Source organism: Myxine glutinosa, chromosome 5, assembly GCF_964187855.1.
Source record: "Myxine glutinosa chromosome 5, kmMyxGlut1.1, whole genome shotgun sequence".
Taxonomy (NCBI): Eukaryota; Metazoa; Chordata; class Myxini; order Myxiniformes; family Myxinidae; genus Myxine; species Myxine glutinosa.
Window position 1 is genome coordinate 183,830,763 of NC_136265.1, and position 19,834 is coordinate 183,850,596.

General features: G+C 43.8%; 1 protein-coding gene across 4 annotated transcripts in view; it reads right to left on the reverse strand.

Moving 5' to 3' along the window:
* ZNF423 (zinc finger protein 423) overlaps window positions 1-19,834 on the reverse strand; it is a 348,147-nt gene that overhangs the window by 176,709 nt on the left and 151,604 nt on the right. Inside the window, exon 8 of one of the 4 annotated variants that reach the window (XM_068115293.2) lies at window positions 9,645-9,731. The exons of the other annotated variants lie outside the window; for them this stretch is intronic. Within the exon in view, the coding sequence (XP_067971394.1) occupies window positions 9,685-9,731 (47 nt within the window). The 3' untranslated portion in view covers window positions 9,645-9,684. The remainder of the gene's footprint in view (window positions 1-9,644; window positions 9,732-19,834) is intronic. 4 annotated transcript variants of the gene reach the window in all.

Consider the following 19,834-nt stretch of genomic DNA (forward strand, 5'->3'; position numbering starts at 1 on the left):
CTGCAGCCTCCTCACTCTCTGAAGACCTGGACAAAATCACAGACTGGTGAAACAAGTGGAACATGTCTTTCAATCCTGACAAATCTCACTCTCTTACTATGTCTCTCCGAAAAGATCGACTGGACAACCCTCCCATCTACTTTCTCAACAATCCTCTCCAAGAAGTTCTGTCGCTCAAGCTTTTGGGTCTCACTATCTGCCATGATCTTTCTTGGGAAAACCACATTTCCAAGCTGGCCTCCAAAGCCAGTCGCCGACTGGGCATCCTCCGTCGTGCGAAGTCCTTCCTCGGCACACCTGAGCTCCTCACCACATACAAGGCTTTCATCCGCAGCTCAATGGAATACTGTTCTCCCCTATGGGCTGGTGCTCCTGCCTCACACCTGGCCCGGCTTCACGCTGTTGAATCCAAAGCTTTCAAAATCATTGCAATCTCCCGCGATGAAGCTACCTCTGAGGGCCTTTCACTCACTCACCGCAGGCAGGTAGGTGGTCTTTCTGTCTTCTACCGACTCCTCTCCGGCCTTGCTCCCCCAGCTCTCTCTGTGCTCTGTCCCCCAAATATTCCTACAGGTCGCACAAGATCTGCCAGCAACCCTCTGATGGTTAAACTGCCGAAATCTCGGCTTTCCTGCTCACCTTCACTCTTTCATTCCTCTTTTCTCCCGCCTCTGGAACAAACTCCCACACTCCCTTCAATCCCACTCCTCCCTCCAGGTCTTTAAAACAGCTGTTCACCACCATCTCTTATCTTCCCCCATCCAAAACCTTGATCTTTTCTACCCCCACTAATTCACCCCAGATCCACCTTGTTTGAAATTCCAACTTCTTTCCTGGAAGTCCTGGCAGTGTCCATATGTTTATACCTTTCCCACCCCCCCCCCCCTTCACATGCCTCCCCCCCAAAGCCCTCTCCCTCCCACAGATCTCTCGATGTCTCCATGTCTCTCGGTCCCTGCTCTCAAATGTTGTGTTTGTGTCCTTCCCCCTCTCTCCCCATCTTGTCTACCGCTCCCGATGTTATTTGTTTTATGTGTCTGTTTGTCTTTCTGTGTGATTAATGTTCGCTCTTTCACGAGCCTCGATCTTGTATACAAAAAAAAAAAAAAAAAAATCCAGACCGCGGCTGGGGCCTAGAAGAGTTCAGACGAGACGCAGCGGTCGAGTCGATCTAAGTGCACTAAAAAAAACACCCCCTCCCCCACCCCCCGCGTGTATTAACTCCGCCACATTTTGAACTGAGTGTCTCGGAGTAAAGCGCGTTTGGCCTTCCGTGCTTCCCGAAGGTGTTCACTACACAAGGTAGTCATGCAACAATATTGCACAGATTAAGTGATTCGATTTTGGGGTCAACGGTCAAACCTGTAATAAATCTATAACTTGAGAACGGCTGACGTGATCTAATTCAAACTTGGTACACGTATGTATAATATTGTACAGATTAAGAGATCTCACGAGATCTTGCGGGGGAAGTCGGAAGTCACGGTTTTTCGAAGATGTCCCGACCTTCACGCACGCTCGAAGTTAAGTAATTGTTCACAATTGTATTTTTGTCGAAACTGTATTTATCTTACGTGTGTGTACCCATAGTGCATCCCTTGGAAGATTATCGGTGTTAATCTTTCATACCTGTATAGAGTGGTCGAGTATTTCGTGCCGCGATATATTGCGGGCTTGTTGTTCTTTAAGCTTCCTACCTGGAGGCTTTGTTTTTCTCGCAGCGGTCGATTGTGGTCCTGCAACTCTCGTTCTCTCATTTTTTTCCCAATCTTTTCACCCCATACTTCCTTGTTAAAAATCTTAACTCAAAAAAAAAAAATAATAATAAACATTTCCTTCTTTGTTCTTTTCGTTCGTTCATTCATTCTTCGACCATGTGTTTCACCCCCATTTTCACGCCATTCCCCAGATCTGTTTTGCCCTGTTATTTTTGCTGACATATTTTGCCCTGTTCACGTGACTCGTGGTTGTCCCTCTAGGCCCTCTCCCCGTTGGTTTTTTTTGTGAATGTTAGACTGTTCTTCACGGTTCTGTTTAAATATATTTAAACTTTCCCCTGCAGTGTTTTTTTCAGTGATTTATTACAACACGCTGTTTTTCTTCCTATTTAAAAGGCTCTTTTCAATTTCCTCTCCAACTCATTCAACTTCAAAAAAATATTCAATCTCTTATAATTCTTCCTCACTACATGCTCTAAATTCATATTTATTCCACCCCTCCTCCATCGTTCTCAAACGGATCACTAACTTGAAAATCACAATAAACCCAATTTGGTATAAATGTTCGTCTTTCATAAATCATCCACTTTCTAAACTCCCCCCTTTCCCCTCCCCTCCATCCCCCCTTGCCCCTCCCCTCCTAAACTCCCTCCTAACCCCTCCCCTTCAAAACTCCCCCCAAACCCCTCCCCATCAAATCTCCCCCCCCCCCCCTACCATCCCTCTCCAATTCTCCCCCCTCCCACCAACTTCTCAAAGCTGCCTCCTCCCCACTTCGTCTCCCTTCTATCTCATACCTCCACCTCCCCCAACCTTCTACTTTCCTCTGTCACCCCTCAAAGAACCGCTCGCTGTACCTCATCCCATCACCATCAAACCTTTCGTCCTCATCCTTCCCTTTCTTGTAACTCTTCTGTAATCTCTGACACACTATTAACTGCTCTTCCTACCTCCCCCGCCCATCCTTCATCTGCCCCTACCCCACCCCTCCCCTCCCCTCTCCTGCACCCGATGCTTCCCCTCTCTCCTCATTAACGATATGGACCTCAAACATCCGGGGCCTTCACGAAAACCTGATTGATCTCACCATTCAGGTTGCTTCTGACAATCCAGACTTGATCTGCTTAACAGAAACTTTCCTCCTTCAAGATGTCTCTGATTCCTTAATATCTCTTCCTGGTTACTCCCTCCTCCGGTATGATATACCTGAGCCTCGTCCTGGTGGTGGGGTTGCTATCTTTATCAAAAACTCTCTTCCTCACTCTTCTTGCACTGCCCTCTCTCCACCCCACCCCCAGGATTACCTCTAGCTACGGCTTCCTCTCCGCTCCCACCTTTTGTTCATATGTGTTCTGGACCGTCCTCCAAACAGTGATGACTCCATTTACATGTTGCTGTCTGACAACATGGACCAACTTCTATCAACTCATCCCAACTCTCTCTTCCTCATATGTGGCAACTTCAACTGTCATCATGCCAGCTGGCTGGGTGTGGGTTCCTCTCTCACCAGCCATGGCACATCAGCAAAGGACTTCTGTGACTCATTGGGACTGACACAATCTGTCAATTTCCCGACCCGGATCTCAGTCGATGGAGTATCTTCTCTTCCAGACTTGGTTATGACAAACTTCCCTGCAAATGTCTGCTGCTCTTCTTCTGCTCCAATCGGTTCTTCTGATCATGTGCTTGTTAAAGTGGACATCTCTCTGGCCATTCTCAGAGAGCCTCCTCAGTGTCGACGAGTCTGGCATTTCACACAGGCCGACTGGCACGGGCTGCAAGCAGCCATCAATCATCTGGACTGGTCTCCCATCTCTACTGCCTCTGACATCAATTCTTCCTGGGAATTCTTCCAAAGCAAACTGCTCTCTCTCATGCACAGATTTATCCCATCTCGTCTTCAGTTGTCATACCCTTCCTCCCGTCCATGGTACACTGAATCTTGTGGTGAGGCATTTGCCCTGAAACAACTTGCCTTTGCCTCTTGGAAGGCAAATCCAACTGAAGGAAATCTCAGTTCCTTCCACCAAGCTCGGAACAAGTGTGTGTCTACCCTCAGGAGTGCCAGGAAGCACTATCTCTCCACACTCAAGAATGAACTTTCAAACCTGTCTCGTTCCTCCAAATCATGGTGGCGTCTGGTCAAATCCGTTTCTGGTGTTTGTTCCTCCTCCATCCCCTCCCTTACCTCAAATGGCTACACAGTTGACACCGCACGTGACAAAGCCGAATGCCTCAACTCTGTCTTTGCCTCAAAATATTGTGTCCCAAACCCATCTCTCTCTGTTCCCACCTTACCCAGTCGAACCCAACTGCTCCTGGACTCTGTGTCCTCTCCTGACAAGGTGGAGAAGTTTTTGTCAAACCTCGACTCTGATTCAACAACTTGACCAGACAGCATCAGCCCACGGGTCCTAAAATCCTGCTCTGCTGCTCTATCTCACCCTCTCTCTGTTCTTTTCACCCTCTCTTTTGCTCAAGGTCACCTGCCAGCATCTTGGAAATCAGCAAACATTACCGCTTTACACAAAAAGGTGCAAAAACAGATCTTTGCAACTACAGACCAATCAGCCTGCTCCCAATTATCAGCAAAGTCATGGAATCCATCATTGCTTTGGATATCAAATCCTTCCTCTTCTCCAATGGCTTGATCTCTGATCATCAATTTGGATTCAGACCAGGTCATTCTACTCTGGACATGTTGCTTCTGCTGTCTCAACAATGGATGGAGGTCCTCAATGCCAAACAGGAAATCAGAGCTGTCTCACTCGACATATCACGTGCCTTCGATACGGTCGGCACCCAGCTCTGCTCACCAAACTCTCCTCCTATGGTATCCATGGAAATCTCCACGCTTGGCTTGCGGACTTCCTCTCTGGTCGGAGTCAACGTGTGGCCCTGAATGGATTTCTCTCATCACCCCTTCCTGTTCTGGCTGGAGTTCCCCAAAGTAGTCTTCTGGGCCCTGTGCTTTTTCTGGTCTTCATCAATGATCTCTCCGACTCTCTGGAAAATCCTCTCTATCTCTTTGCTGATGACTCCTCTCTCTGCCGCTCCATTCCTCATCCCTCAGATCGGCAGCCTGCAGCCTCCTCACTCTCTGCAGACCTGGACAAAATCACAGACTGGTCAAACAAGTGGAACATGTCTTTCAATCCTGACAAATCTCACACTCTCACTACGTCTCTCCGAAAAGACCAACTGGAAAACCCTCCCATCTACTTTCTCAACAATCCTCTCCAAGAAGTTCTGTCACTCAAGCTTTTGGGTCTCACTATCTGAAATGATCTTTCTTGGGAAAACCACATTTCCAAGCCGGCCTCCAAAGCCAGTCACCGACTGGGCATCCTTCGTCGTGCGAAGTCCTTCCTTGGCACACCTGAGCTCCTCGCCACATACAAGTCTTTCATCCGCAGCGCAATGGAATACTGTTCCCCCCTCTGGGCCGGTGCTCCTGCCTCACACCTAGCTCGGCTTCACTCTGTTGAAGCCAAAGCTTTCAGAATCATCGGAATCTCCCGCGATGAAGCTAACTCCGAGGGCCTTTCACTCACTCACCGCAGGCAGGTTGGTGGTCTTTCTGTCTTCTACCGACTCCTCTCCGGCCTTGCTCCCCCAGCTCTCTCTGTGCTCTGTCCCCCAAATATTCCTACAGGTCGCACAAGATCTGCCAGCAACCCTCTTGTGGTTAAACTGCCAAAATCTAGGCTCTCTGCTCACCTTCACTCTTTCATTCCCCTTTTCTCCCGCCTCTGGAACAAACTCCCCCACTCCCTTCAATCCCACTCCTCCCTCCAGGTCTTTAAAACAGCTGTTCACCACCATCTCTTATCTTCCCCCATCCAAAACCTTGATCTTTTCTACCCCTGCTAATTCACCCCAGATACACTTTTTTCGAAATTCCAACTTCTTTCCTGGAAGTCCTTGCACTGTCCATATGTTTTATACCTCTCCCACCTCCCCCAAAACCCTCTCCCTCCCACAGTTCTCTCGATGTCCATGCTCTCAAATGTTGTGTTTGTGTCCTTCCCCCTCTCTCCCCATCTTGTGTACCGCTCCCCTTATTTTGTGTTGTATGTCGGTTTGTATCGGTTTGACTTTTTGTGTGATTAATGTTAGCTCTTTCACGAGCCTCGATCTTGTATACAAAAAAGAAAAAGAAAAGAAAAGATTTTGGTGTCAAAGGTCAAATCTGTAATAGGTCCATTACTTGAGAATGGTTGAAGTGACCTAATTCAAACTTGGTATAGGTATGTATAATATTGTACAGATTAAGTGATTATATTTTGGGGTCAAAGGTCATATCTGTAATAGTTCTATAACTTGAGAATGGCTGAAGTGATCTGATTCAAACTTGGTGCAGGCATGTATAATATTGTAAAGATTAAGTGATTAGATTTTGGGGTCAAAAGTCAAAGGTAATATCTGTAATAAGCCTATAACTTGAGAACGACTGAAGTGATCCGATTCAAACTTGGTGCAGGTATGTATAATATTGTAAAGATTAAGTGATTAGATTTTGGGGCCAAAGGTCAAAGGTCATATCTGTAATAGTTCTATAACTTGAGAATGGCTGAAGTGATCTGATTCAAACTTGGTGCAGGTATGTATAATATTGTAAAGATTAAGTGAATAGATTTTGGGGTCAAAGGTCAAAGGTCATATCTGTAATAGGCCTATAACGTGAGAACGACTGAAGTGATCTAATTCAAACTTGGTACACGTATGTATAATATTGTACAGATTAAGTGAATAGATGTTGGTGTCAATGGTCAAAGGTCAAATCTGTAATAGGTCTATAACTTAACAGCTGAAGTGATCGAATTCAAACTTGGTACAAGTATGTATGATGATGTAAAGATTAAGTGATTAAATTTTGGGTTCAAGAGGTCAAAGTTTAAAGGTCAAAGTTTAAAATAGGTCTATAACTTGAGAATGGCTAAAGGGCTAAAGGGATCAAACTTGGTGCAGATATGTTCAATGATGTAAAAATTAACTGATTAGATTTTGGGGTAAAAGGTCAAAGGTCAAATCTGTAATAGGTCTATAACTTGAAAATGGCTGAAGTGATCTAATTCAAACTTGGTAGAGGTATGTCTAATATTGCAAAGATTAAGTGAATAGATGTTGGGGTCAAAGGTCAAAGGTCAAATCTGTAATAGGTCTACAACTTGAGAACGACTGAAGTGATATAATTCAAACATGGTACAGGTTTGTATAATGTTGTAAAGATAAAGTGATTCAGTTTTGGGGTCATAGGTCAAATCTGTAATAGGTCTTTAACTTGAGAACGGCTGAAGTGATCCAATTCAAACTTGGTACAGGTATGTATAATACTGTAATGATTAAATGATTAGATTTTGGGGTCAAAGGTCAAATCTGTAATAGGTCTATAACTTGAGAACAGCTGAAGTGATCTAATTCAAACTTGGTACAGGTATGTATAATGATGTAAAGATTAACTCATTCGATTTTGGGTTCAAGGGGTGAAAGTTTAAAGGTCAAAGTTTGTAATAGGTCTATAACTTGAGAATGGCTAAAGGTCTAAAGGGATCAAACTTGGTACAGATATGTATAATGATGTAAAGATTAACTGATTAGATTTTGGGGGTTCCGAAAAGGCCAAAGGTCAGAGGTCATGTCAGGTAAAAATGTGAGAACCTGTGAACAGCTGAAGGGATTTAAATTAAAACTTGGTACAGGTATGTATGATGCTGTAAATATGAACTGATTAAATTTTGGGGTCAAGAGGTCAAAGGTCAGAGGTGATGTCAGTTTAAAATGTGTTAACTTGAGAACAGCTGAATGGATTTAAATCAAACTTGACACAAGTATTATAATGATGTAATAATGTGGGCGGAGGCATATCAGTCGATGTCGTGACGTCGAAGAGTGCCGTTCTTGTTCTATTGGTATCCCTGAGCCATCACAGTTTTTCCCCTCATCATAAACCTCCTTGTATGTTCGTTAAATCATGCCGTGCATTTGTTGTTTCAGAGTATAATCCAGAAATTTGCTGTGCCATACAATTATGGATATTAAGAGAATTTAGTATCGAGATTTCTATATTTTTATTTTGCATACACAGTCGAGGCTCATGGTGGAAAAGTTAGAATAAGTATGATGAATGGATCAGACACAAGAGAACAAACAAAACAATTGATAGAGGATAAAAGAGCAACAAGCAGAGATGAAGGCCAATATGGCTTGGACAAACAATGGGTGTGGGGAGGAATGGGGGGCAGGAGAGGGATGCATGGGGTGGACAATATGGATACAGAAGGAAACTTTCAGGAGTGAATATGGGAAATTTGAAAGGAGGATGGGTTGGGGTGGGTTGGAGGAGGGTTTGGGATGGGTTGGGGAGGGTTTGGGATGGGTTTGGGGAGGAGTTGGGGTGGGTTGGAGGAGGATTTGGGGTGAGTTGGAGGAAGGTTTGGGGTGGGTTAGAGGAGGGTTTGGGGTGGGTTGGGGAGGGTGTGGGGTGGGTTGGGGAGGGTTTGGGGAGGAGTTGGGGTGGGTTGGAGGAGTGTTTGGGGTGGTTTGGAGGAAGGTTTGGGGTGGTTTGGAGGAAGGTTTGGGGTGGGTTCGAGGAAGGTTTGCAGTGGGTTGGAGAAGGGTTTCGGGTGGGTTGAAGGAGGGTTTGGGGTGGGTTGGAGGAGGATTTGGGGTGGGTTGGAGAAGGGTTTGGGATGGGTTCGAGGAGGGTTTGGGGTGGGTTGGGGAGGGTTTGGGATTGGTTTGGGATGGGTTGGAGGAGGGTTTGTGGTGGGTTGGAGGAGGTTTGGGGTGGGTTGGAGGAGGTTTGGGGTGGGTTGGAGGAGGGTTTGGGATGGGTTAGAGGAGGGTTGGAGGAGGGGTTGGAGGAGGGTTTGGAGGAGGGTTTGTGGTTGGTTGGAGGAGGTTTGGGGTGGGTTGGAGGAGGGTTTGGGGTGGGTTGGAGGAGGGTTTGGGGTGGGTTGGAGGAGGGTTTGGGGAGGAGTTGGAGGAGGGTTTGGGGTGGGTTGGAGGAGGATTTGGGGTGGGTTGGAGGAAGGTTTGGGGTGGGTTGGAGAAGGGTTTGGGGTGGGTTGGAGAAGGGTTTGGGGTGGGTTGGAGAAGGGTTTGGGGTTGGTTGGAGGAGGGTTTGTGGTGGGTTAGAGGAGGGTTTGCGGTGGGTTGGAGGAGGGTTTGGGGTTGGTTGGAGGAGGGTTTGTGGTGGGTTAGAGGAGGGTTTGCGGTGGGTTGGAGAAGGGTTTGGGGTTGGTTGGAGGAGGGTTTGTGGTGGGTTAGAGGAGGGTTTGCGGTGGGTTGGAGGAGGTTTGGGGTGGGTTGGAGGAGGGTTTGGGATGGGTTAGAGGAGGGTTGGAGGAGAGTTTGGAGGAGGGTTTGTGGTTGGTTGGAGGAGGTTTGGGGTGGGTTGGAGGAGGGTTTGGGGTGGGTTGGAGGAGGGTTTGGGGAGGAGTTGGAGGAGGGTTTGGGGTGGGTTGGAGGAGGATTTGGGGTGGGTTGGAGGAGGGTTTGTGGTGGGTTAGAGGAGGGTTTGCGGTGGGTTGGAGGAGGGTTTGGGGTTGGTTGGAGGAGGGTTTGTGGTGGGTTAGAGGAGGGTTTGCGGTGGGTTGGAGAAGGGTTTGGGGTTGGTTGGAGGAGGGTTTGTGGTGGGTTAGAGGAGGGTTTGCGGTGGGTTGGAGGAGGGTTTAGGATGTGTTGGATGAGGGTTTCGGATGGGTTCGGGGAGGGGTGAATGAGGGTTGAAAAGATCATGCTTTTGTATTGGGGATGATCTGTGAACAGGTTTCTTCAGGTGGTGGTGAACAGGTGGTGAGCAGGTTTCTTCAGATTGTTATGCAAACAAGGTGTGGACTCCAAATAAACTCATTAAATGCATGGTGCTTGTGTTTGGCAAAAGTAGCCATCCTATTCCACAGTAATAAAATGGGCAGATACCTTCAAGCATGGATGCCAATCACTCGAAAATGAGTCCAGGTCAGGATGGATGGTGGGTATGACCGATCCACCAACTTTCACCCAGATCTGCGCATTAATAATAGGGGATCACCATGTTAAAGTCACCAACGTATCTACAAACCTTAGAATTTCTCAAATCAGCTTTTCCCACATCATCCACCCACATTTGGGCATGTCCGAGGTCCCAATGAAATCGATCCACCAATACTTCAGTATTCACCATCGACAGCAATGGGTGGGTGGCATGTCAAAGTGAGCATTCCGAACTGCTCATCGTAGATCTGGCCAACACCGTCACACTCATCTTGTGACTGTTGATGAAATGCGATTCACCATTGGTATCCTCAAATTAATCCAAGCAGAAAGGATCACTGCCACCCAAGCACCGAATCGTGAGCCCACAAGTTAATAGTCGCCATTTTCTGGGATGCCAATGGAATAATGCCAGTTGACCATATCCCTCAGGGGGGTTTAGGGTGGAATGCATTCACAGGGTAATATTATGTATGCTAGGCTGATGAAAGTATCACTGCAGATCTCTATGAGAAACACTGACGGACCTTAACCAAAGGGGTGCTCGTCCAGCACAACAACATACACCTGTGCTCAAGGCCTGCACCTGGCCCACCTCGTTACTATCATCCGCTTCGCCATTTGAAGTCCCACCTGCTCTTCTGCCAAATCGCAGATGATGAGGAAATGATCGAAGTGACCGAGACATGGCTGAGGAACAATCTTAAAATTGACACACAAACAATGCATCTCAAATACACATCTCTACCAACACCTAAAAGCTCCATGTTAAATTGCCACTCTTCAATCCCAAATCCGTGTCCATATCCTTAAACCGATTGGCTGACAGTCCTGCCCGAGTCAACTGCAGAAACAAGAACACATCTATGCTCAGCAAAGATCATTATCGCCACATAAGCACCTTGTCCCCGGGGAAAGCCAGGCGCACGCTCCGAGCAAATATTATAAATAGTTTTGCATTAATTGCGGCTCTATCGCACTCGCTCCCCACTTACATGGACTGCACTCTTTTGCACACACTCACCTGGGCACACGCACTTCCATTTAGACAACGGAGCTTTACGTTAGCCGTGCACTCAGGTGTAACACTAATTGCTCACTTTCCGAAATGTTCCACTCTCACATCCACATGTTTTTACATGAGCATTTCACAACGTGGTAACGTAATGGAGAAGCACACGTTTTCACCTTTCACCGTGACCAAATACATCTCAAATGTATTAAAGTAACCTCAGATGACAAACTTTACCATGACAAACTTCACCATGACGAAATACATCTCAAATGTATTAAAATAACCTCAGATGACAAACTTTACCATGACAAACTTTACCATGACTAAATACATCTCAAATGTATTAAAATAACCTCAGATGACAAACTTTACCATGACCAAATACATCTCAAATGTATTAAAATAACCTCAGATGACAAACTTTACCATGAACTTTACCAAACAAACTTCACCATACCACGCTCCATTCCTCATCCCTCAGATCGGCAGTCTGCAGCCTCCTCACTCTCTGCAGACCTGGACAAAATCACAGACTGGTCAAACAAGGGGAACATGTCTTTCAATCCTGACAAATCTCCAACTCTTACGATGTCTCTCCGAAATGACCGACTGGACAACCCTCCCATCCACTTTCTGAATAATCCTCTCCAAGAAGTTCTGTCACTCAAGCTTTTGGGTCTCACTATCTGCCATGATCTTTCCTGGGAAAACCACATTTCAAATCTGGCCTCCAAAGCCAGTCGCCGACTGGGCATCCTCCGTCGTGCGGTCCTTCCTTGGCACACCTGAGCTCCTCACCACATACAAGGCTTTCATCCGCAGCTCAATGGAGTACTGCTCTCCCCTCTGGGCTGGTGCTCCTGCCTCACACCTAGCTCGGCTTCACGCTGTTCAAACCAAAGCGTTCAGAATCATTGGAATCTCCCGCGATGACGCTATCGCCGAGAGCCTTTCACTTACTCACCGCAGGCAGGTTGGTGGTCTTTCCATCTTCTACCGACTCCTCTCCGGCCTTGCTCCCCCAGCTCTATCTGTGCTCTGTCCCCCAAATATTCCTGCAGGTCGCACAAGTTCTGCCTGCAACCCTCTTATGGTGAAACTGCCAAAATCAAGACTCTCGCCTCACCTTCACTCCTTCATTCCTCTTTTCTCCCGCCTCTGGAACAAACTCCCTCACTCTCTTCAATCCCACTCCTCCCTCCAGGTCTTTAAAACAGCTGTTCACCACCATCTCTTATCTTCCCCCATCCAAAACCATGATCTTTTCTACCCACGCTAATTTCACCCCAAATCCACTTTTTGAGGTGCCGACTTCTTTCCTGGAAGTCCTTGGTGTCCTTGCGTTTTATACCTATCCTGACCCCCCCCCCCCCCCCCCCCCAGGCCCTCTCCCTCCCACACATCTCCCGATGTCCCTGCTCTCAAATGTTGTGTTTGTGTGCTTCCTCCCCTTCTCTCCCCATCTTGTCGACCGCTCCCCTTTTTATATACTTTGTTTGCTTGTTTGTTTCATTTGTTTGTTTGATAAATGTTAGCTCTTTTACGAGCCTCGACTCTGTACAAAAAAAAAATTAAAAAAATGACAAACTTTACTATGACCAAATACATCTCAAATGTATTAAAATAACCTCAAATGACAAACTTTACCATGACAAACTTCACCATGACAAACTTTACCATGACCAAATACATCTCAAAAGTATTAAAATAACCTCAGATGACAAACTTTACCATGACAAACTTTACCATGACCAAATACATCTCAAATGTATTAAAATAACCTCAGATGACAAACTTTACCATGACAAACTTCACCATGACAAACTTTACCATGACCAAATACATCTCAAATGTATTAAAATAACCTCAGATGAAAAACTTCACCATGACCAAATACATCCCAAACATATGAAAATAACCTCAGATGACAAACTTTACCATGACAAACTTTACCATGACAAACTTTACCATGACCTAATACATCTCAAATGTTTTAAAATAACCTCAGATGACAAGCTTTACCATGACAAACTTTACCATGACCTAATATCTCAAATGTATTAAAATAACCTCAGATGACAAACTTTACCATGACAAACTTCACCATGACAAATTTTACCATGACCAAATACATCTCAAATGTATTAAAATAACCTCAGATGACAAACTTTACCATGACAAACTTCACCATGACAAACCTTACCATGACCAAATACATCTCAAATGCATTAAAATAACCTCAGATGACAAACTTTACCATGACAAGTTTACCATGACCAAATATATCTCAAACATATGAAAATAACCTCAGATGACAAACTTTACCATGACCAAATACATCCCAAGCATATGAAAATAACCTCAGATGACAAACTTTACCATGACCAAATACATCTCAAATGTATTAAAATAACCTCAGATGAAAAACTTTACCATGACCAAATACATCTCAAACATATGAAAATAACCTCAGATGACAAACTTTACCATGACCAAATACATCTCAAATGTATTAAAATAACCTCAGATGACAAACTTTACCATGACCAAATACATCTCAAATGTATTAAAATAACCTCAGATGAAAAACTTTACCATGACCAAATACATCTCAAACATATGAAAATAACCTCAGATGACAAACTTTACCATGACCAAATACATCTCAAATGTATTAAAATAACCTCAGATGACAAACTTCACCATGACCAAATACATCCCAAACATATGAAAATAACCTCAGATGACAAACTTTACCATGACCAAATACATCTCAAATGTATCAAAACAAGCATTCTGAGTATTGCGCTGCAATACATGTCCCCTACCAAAGTTCAAAGTGCCATAACTTTGTCAAAAATGATCGAATATGCAAATTTATGCACGGTTGATGCTGGTTTTCAAACTTGATCTGAGGTATGCTGAGACACATGTGTGTCACGCCTCGCCTCATTGAAAAGCCCGCAAGGTCGCTCGGTGGAGCAGCCTGCACGTATTACACTGTGTGAATTATATAATTACCAACTGACGGTCTGAGGTACCAGCGATTCAAGAGATATCCATTTTAAAAAATATTTTCGTTTAATTAACGATATCTGCCAAACCACGTGACCTATCGCAAATTCCAAAAAAACATTTTAGTAGACCGACATGGTGAACAGATCTGTGGTTTCCCCTCGATTGGATAAAAAATGAGGGAGGAGCTCGGTTTTAAAGGTTCATGCTTAAAAATGTCATAACTCTGAAACCATGTGACACATGACGTCATGCTCGCTGACGTTTTTGTTCGTCATGGGTATGCGATTCTGCCCGCAAAGTTTGGCCTCGATCTGTTCAGCCGTTGCAGAGAAAAAGGGGTTTTCGTGTTTTCACTAAAAACAATATGGCGGCCGAACCACGTGACCTGTGATGTCATAATTACCATTAAAATGTTCTACAGACCGAGTCCCTCTCATGGTGAAAATTTGATCTCAATCGGTCCTATTATTGCAGAGAAAATCTTTTTTAAAGGAAATTTAAACTTAAAATGGCACTGAGTTAAGGATCATCAGAATTATCAGAATTCCCAAAGTTCAAAGTGCCATAACTTTGTTTAAAATGATCGAAACGTCGTGAAGTTCGAACTTGATCTGTAACTTATCATGCGGAAACCATGTGCCAAGTTTGATATCATTAGCTTTAAGCGTTTAGAAAAAAAGACCGGAAAACTGTTCTTTGCGTGACGGACTGACGGACTGACAGACTGACGGACTGACGGACCTAGGGACAGCGTGCAAACCTATAGTCCCCTCCGGTGTACACCAGTAGGGGACTAATAACCTCAGATGACAAACTTTACCATGACCAAATACATCTCAAATGTTTTAAAATAACCTCAGGTGACAAACTTTACCATGACAAACTTTACCATGACCAAATACATCTCAAATGTATTAAAATAACCTCAGATGACAAACTTTACCATGACCAAATACATCTCAAATGTATTAAAATAACCTCAGATGACAAACTTTACCATGACCAAATACATCTCAAATGTATTAAAATAACCTCAGATGACAAACTTTACCATGACCAAATACATCTCAAATGTATTAATATAACCTCAGATGACAAACTTTACCATGACCAAATACATCTCAAATCTATCTATAATTCCAGTAATCTCTGTACGTTTGTACGTCTGTACGTTTGTTTGTCTGTGACCGCTGTTTCTCGACAACCACGGGTCCGATATACTTTTAACTTGCCAGGTATATTGCTGGGGACCCGAGGATGTGCCTTTTCAAGGTTTCATATTAATCGGACAATTACTTACCGAGCTATGTCCAAAAAACGATTCAACCAATCAGAGAGAGCGAACGATCGCGTGTGCCGAACGTGGAGGACACACTCTGCCTCGGATGGCACATTTGAGAGCGTATTCATTTATTTCACGTTTGCAAACTATGTTGGCGTTAAACTATGTTTTAAAACTAATAAAACCGAATTTGCGATTCATTCGCTTTCCTGCGCGTTTGTGCACGCGATGGCGATTTCTTTACAAAACTCCGGAAGCCGTTCGCTTTGGACCAAACCATTGCATGTAAATAGAGGGGGGGGATTGTCACCGTACTCGCAAGCCGTTCGCTTTGGACCAAACCATTTCATGTAAATAGAGGGGGGGGATATAATTTTAGATATAGATATAGTACGGGCAATGCCCTAGTGTATTAAAATAACCTCAGATGACAAACTTTACAATGACAAACTTTACCATGACCAAATACATCTCAAATGTATTAAAATAACCTCAGATGACAAACTTTACCATGACCAAATACATCTCAAATGTATTAAAACAACCTCAGATGACAAACTTTGCCATGACCAAATACATCTCAAATGTATTAAAATAACCTCAGATGACAAACTTTACCATGTGTTACGGATTCGTCACTTCCATTGTTGTGGTTTTCATCCACTGTAAACATTTTTGATTCCACGTACTATTATTGTTGTCGTTTAAGGGAGATAGAGGTTACTATTTTCAAAAGGTAAAAAAGTCAATGCTTTAAATGAAATCGGACCCGGACGACGACGAAGAGGAAGAGGCGGAGGAGAAGGCGGAGCGAGTGAGTCGGGGAAGAAGCCTAGCTGCTTCAAGGTCTGGAGCAAACGTTGACGAACGGAGGTCACTAGCGAACTTCGGGTTTCCCGGGAAAGGGATTCTTGCGACAGAGTTGTTATCGCTATGACAGATCAACCTGCGTGCCAGGTTTTGGCGATTGATTCCGAGGAGAATCATCGTCGTGCCGTTACGCCTCGAGAACGGGCCGTTGGCCATTTTGACTCGCGCGCTTTGCGCATCGCGCAAGGCTTTTCGCTTCGCTTCAACCATTTTCACCGCATCCAGACATTTATCTGGTGTGTGTGTGTGTAATGTGGATTTTGAAGGTAAATCTGCGGTTCACCGGTTTGGAGCCGTGAAACGTCCATACCCGAGGGTGTGATTTCCCAGTCGCCTGGAGGGCACCTTTGGATTTCCCTGTCGCCTTGAGGGCACCTTTGCGCAGCTTTGGCCGCGTGACTGTGACTGTCATCCGAACGGGATTCTGGTCTCGATTGGACATCGTTCTGATGATCGCTGGAGCGGATCGACTTGAGCTTGATGCCGGAATAGAGACGTTGGGGAATGTTCTTCTTTTCGCTCACTTGGAGCACAGTGAGTTATAGTGGACGAACCTGATGGTACCATCATCGGAAATATATATTGGTTGTACAATTGATTACTGTTGTTGTTGTACTGTTATTCTTGCGTGATATTAATACAATATAGTTTGTTGGTAACAATTGGTGTGGCTTCACCATTGATCTTTGACATACAGAAGAACACATTTTTCTGCAGTGACTCCTCTCGGGGCTCGGAGGTACACCGTGACCAGGGGTTAGAGAGGAGCACATAACACATGACAAACTTTACCATGACCAAATACATCTCAAATGTATTAAAATAACCTCAGATGACAAACTTTACCATGACCAAATACATCTCAAATGTATTAAAATAACCTCAGATGACAAACTTTACCATGACCAAATACATCTCAAATGTATTAAAATAACCTCAGATGACAAACTTTACCATGTGTTACGGATTCGTCACTTCCGTTGTTGTGGTTTTCATCCACTGTAAACATTTTTGATTCCATGTACTATTATTGTTGTCGTTTAAGGGAGATAGAGGTTACTATTTTCAAAAGGTAAAAAAGTCAATGTTTTAAATGAAACCGGAATCGGACGACGACAAAGAGGAAGAGGAGGAGAAGAAGGCGGAGCGAGTGAGTCGGGGAAGAAGCCGAGCTGCTTCGAGGTCTGGAGCAAACGTTGACGAACGGAGGTCACTAGCGAACTTCAGGTTTCCCGGGAAAGGGATTCTTGCGACAGAGTTGTTATCGCTATGACAGATCAACCTGCATGTCAGGTTTTGGCGGTTGATTCCGAGGAGAATCATCGTCGTGCCGTTACGCCTCGAGAACGGGCCGTCGGCCATTTTGACCCGCACACTTTGCGCATCGCGCAAGGCTTTTCGCTTTGCTTCATCCATTTTCACCGCATCCAGACGTTTATCTGGTGTGTGTGTGTGTGTAACGTGGATTTTGAAGGTAAATCTGCGGTTCACCGGTTTGGAGCCGTGAAACGTCCATACCCGAGGGTGTGATTTCCCAGTCGCCTGGAGGGCGCCTTTGGATTTCCCCGTCGCCTTGAGGGCACCTTTGCGCAGCTTTGGCCGCGTGCCTGTGACTGTCATCCGAACGGGATTCTGGTCTCGATTGGACATCGTTCTGACGATCGCTGGAGCGGATCGACTTGGGCTTGATGCCGGAATAGAGACGTTGGAGAATGTTCTTCTTTTCGCTCACTTGGAGCACAGTGAGTTATAGTGTACGAACCTGATGGTACCATCATAGGAAATATATATTGGTTGTACAATTGATTACTATTGTTGTTGTACTGTTATTCTTGTGTGATATTAATACAATATAGTTTGTTGGGAACAATTGGTGTGGCTTCACCATTGATCTTTGACATACAGAACAACACATTTTTCTGCAGTGACTCCTCTCGGGGCTCGGAGGTACACCGTAACCGGGGGTTGGGGAGGAGCACGTAACACATGACAAACTTTACCATGACCAAATACATCTCAAATGTATTAAAATAACCTCAGATGACAAACTTTACCATGACAAACTTTACCATAACCAAATACATCTCAAATGTATTAAAATAACTTCAGATGACAAACTTTACCATGACCAAATACATCTCAAATGTATTGAAATAACCTTAGATGACAAACTTTACCATGACCAAATACATCTCAAATGTATTAAAATAACCTCAGATGACAAACTTTACCATGACAAACTTTACCATGACCAAATACATCTCAAATGTATTAAAATAACCTCAGAGGACAAACTTTACCATGACCAAATACATCTCAAATGTATTAAAATAATCTCAGATGACAAACTTTACCATGACAAACTTTACCATGACCTAATACATCCCAAACGTATTAAAATAACCTCAGATGACAAACTTTACCATGACCTAATACATCTCAAATGTATTAAAATAACCACAGATGACAAACTTTACCATGACCAAATACATCTCAAATGTATTAAAATAACCTCAGATGACAAACTTTACCATGACAAACTTTACCATGACCAAATACATCTCAAATGTATTAAAATAACCTCAGATGACAAACTTTACCATGGCAAACTTTACCATGATCTAATACATCTCAAATGTATTAAAATAACCTCAGATGACAAACTTTACCATGGCAAACTTTACCATGACAAACTTTACCTTGATCTAATACATCTCAAATGTATTAAAATAACCTCAGATGACAAACTTTACCATGACAAACTTTACCATGACCAAATGAATCTCAAATGTATTAAAATAACATCAGATGACAAACTTTACCATTACAAACTTTACCATGACCAAATACATCTCAAATGTATTAAAATAACCTCAGATGACAAGCTTTACCATAACAAACTTTACCATGACAAACTTTACCATGACCAAATACATCTCAAATGTATTAAAATAACCTCAGATGACAAACTTTACCATGACCAAATACATCTCAAATGCATTAAAATAACCTCAGATGACAAACTTTACCATGACCAAATACATCTCAAATGTATTAAAATAACCTCAGATGACAAACTTTACAATGACCAAATACATCTCAAATGCATTAAAATAACCTCAGATGACAAAATTTACCATGACCAAATACATCTCAAATGTATTAAAATAACCTCAGATGAAAAACTTTACCATGACAAACATCACCATGACAAACTTCACCATGACAAACTTCACCATGACAAACTTCACCATGACAAACTTCCCCATGACAAACTTCACAATGACAAACTTCACCATGACAAACTTCACCATGACAAACTTTACCATGACAAACATCACCATGATAAACATCACCATGACAAACTTCACCATGACAAGCTTCACCATGACAAACTTCACCATGACAAACAACACCATGACAAACTTCACCATGACAAACTTCACCATGACAAACTTCACCATGACAAACATCACCATGATAAACATCACCATGACAAACTTCACCATGACAAGCTTCACCATGACAACTTCACCATGACAAACAACACCATGACAAACTTCACCATGACAAACTTCACCATGACAAACTTCACCATGACAAACATCACCATGATAAACTTCACCATGACAAGCTTCACCATGACAACTTCACCATGACAAACAACACCATGACAAACTTCACCATGACAAACTTCACCATGACAAACTTCACCATGACAAACATCACCATGATAAACATCACCATGACAAACTTCACCATGACAAGCTTCACCATGACAAACTTCACCATGACAAACTTCACCATGACAAACTTCACCATGACAAACTTCACCCTGACAAACTTCACCATGACAAACGTCACCATGACAAACTTCACCATGACAAACGTCACCATGACAAACTTCACCGTGACAAACTTCACCATGACAAACGTCACCATGACAAACTT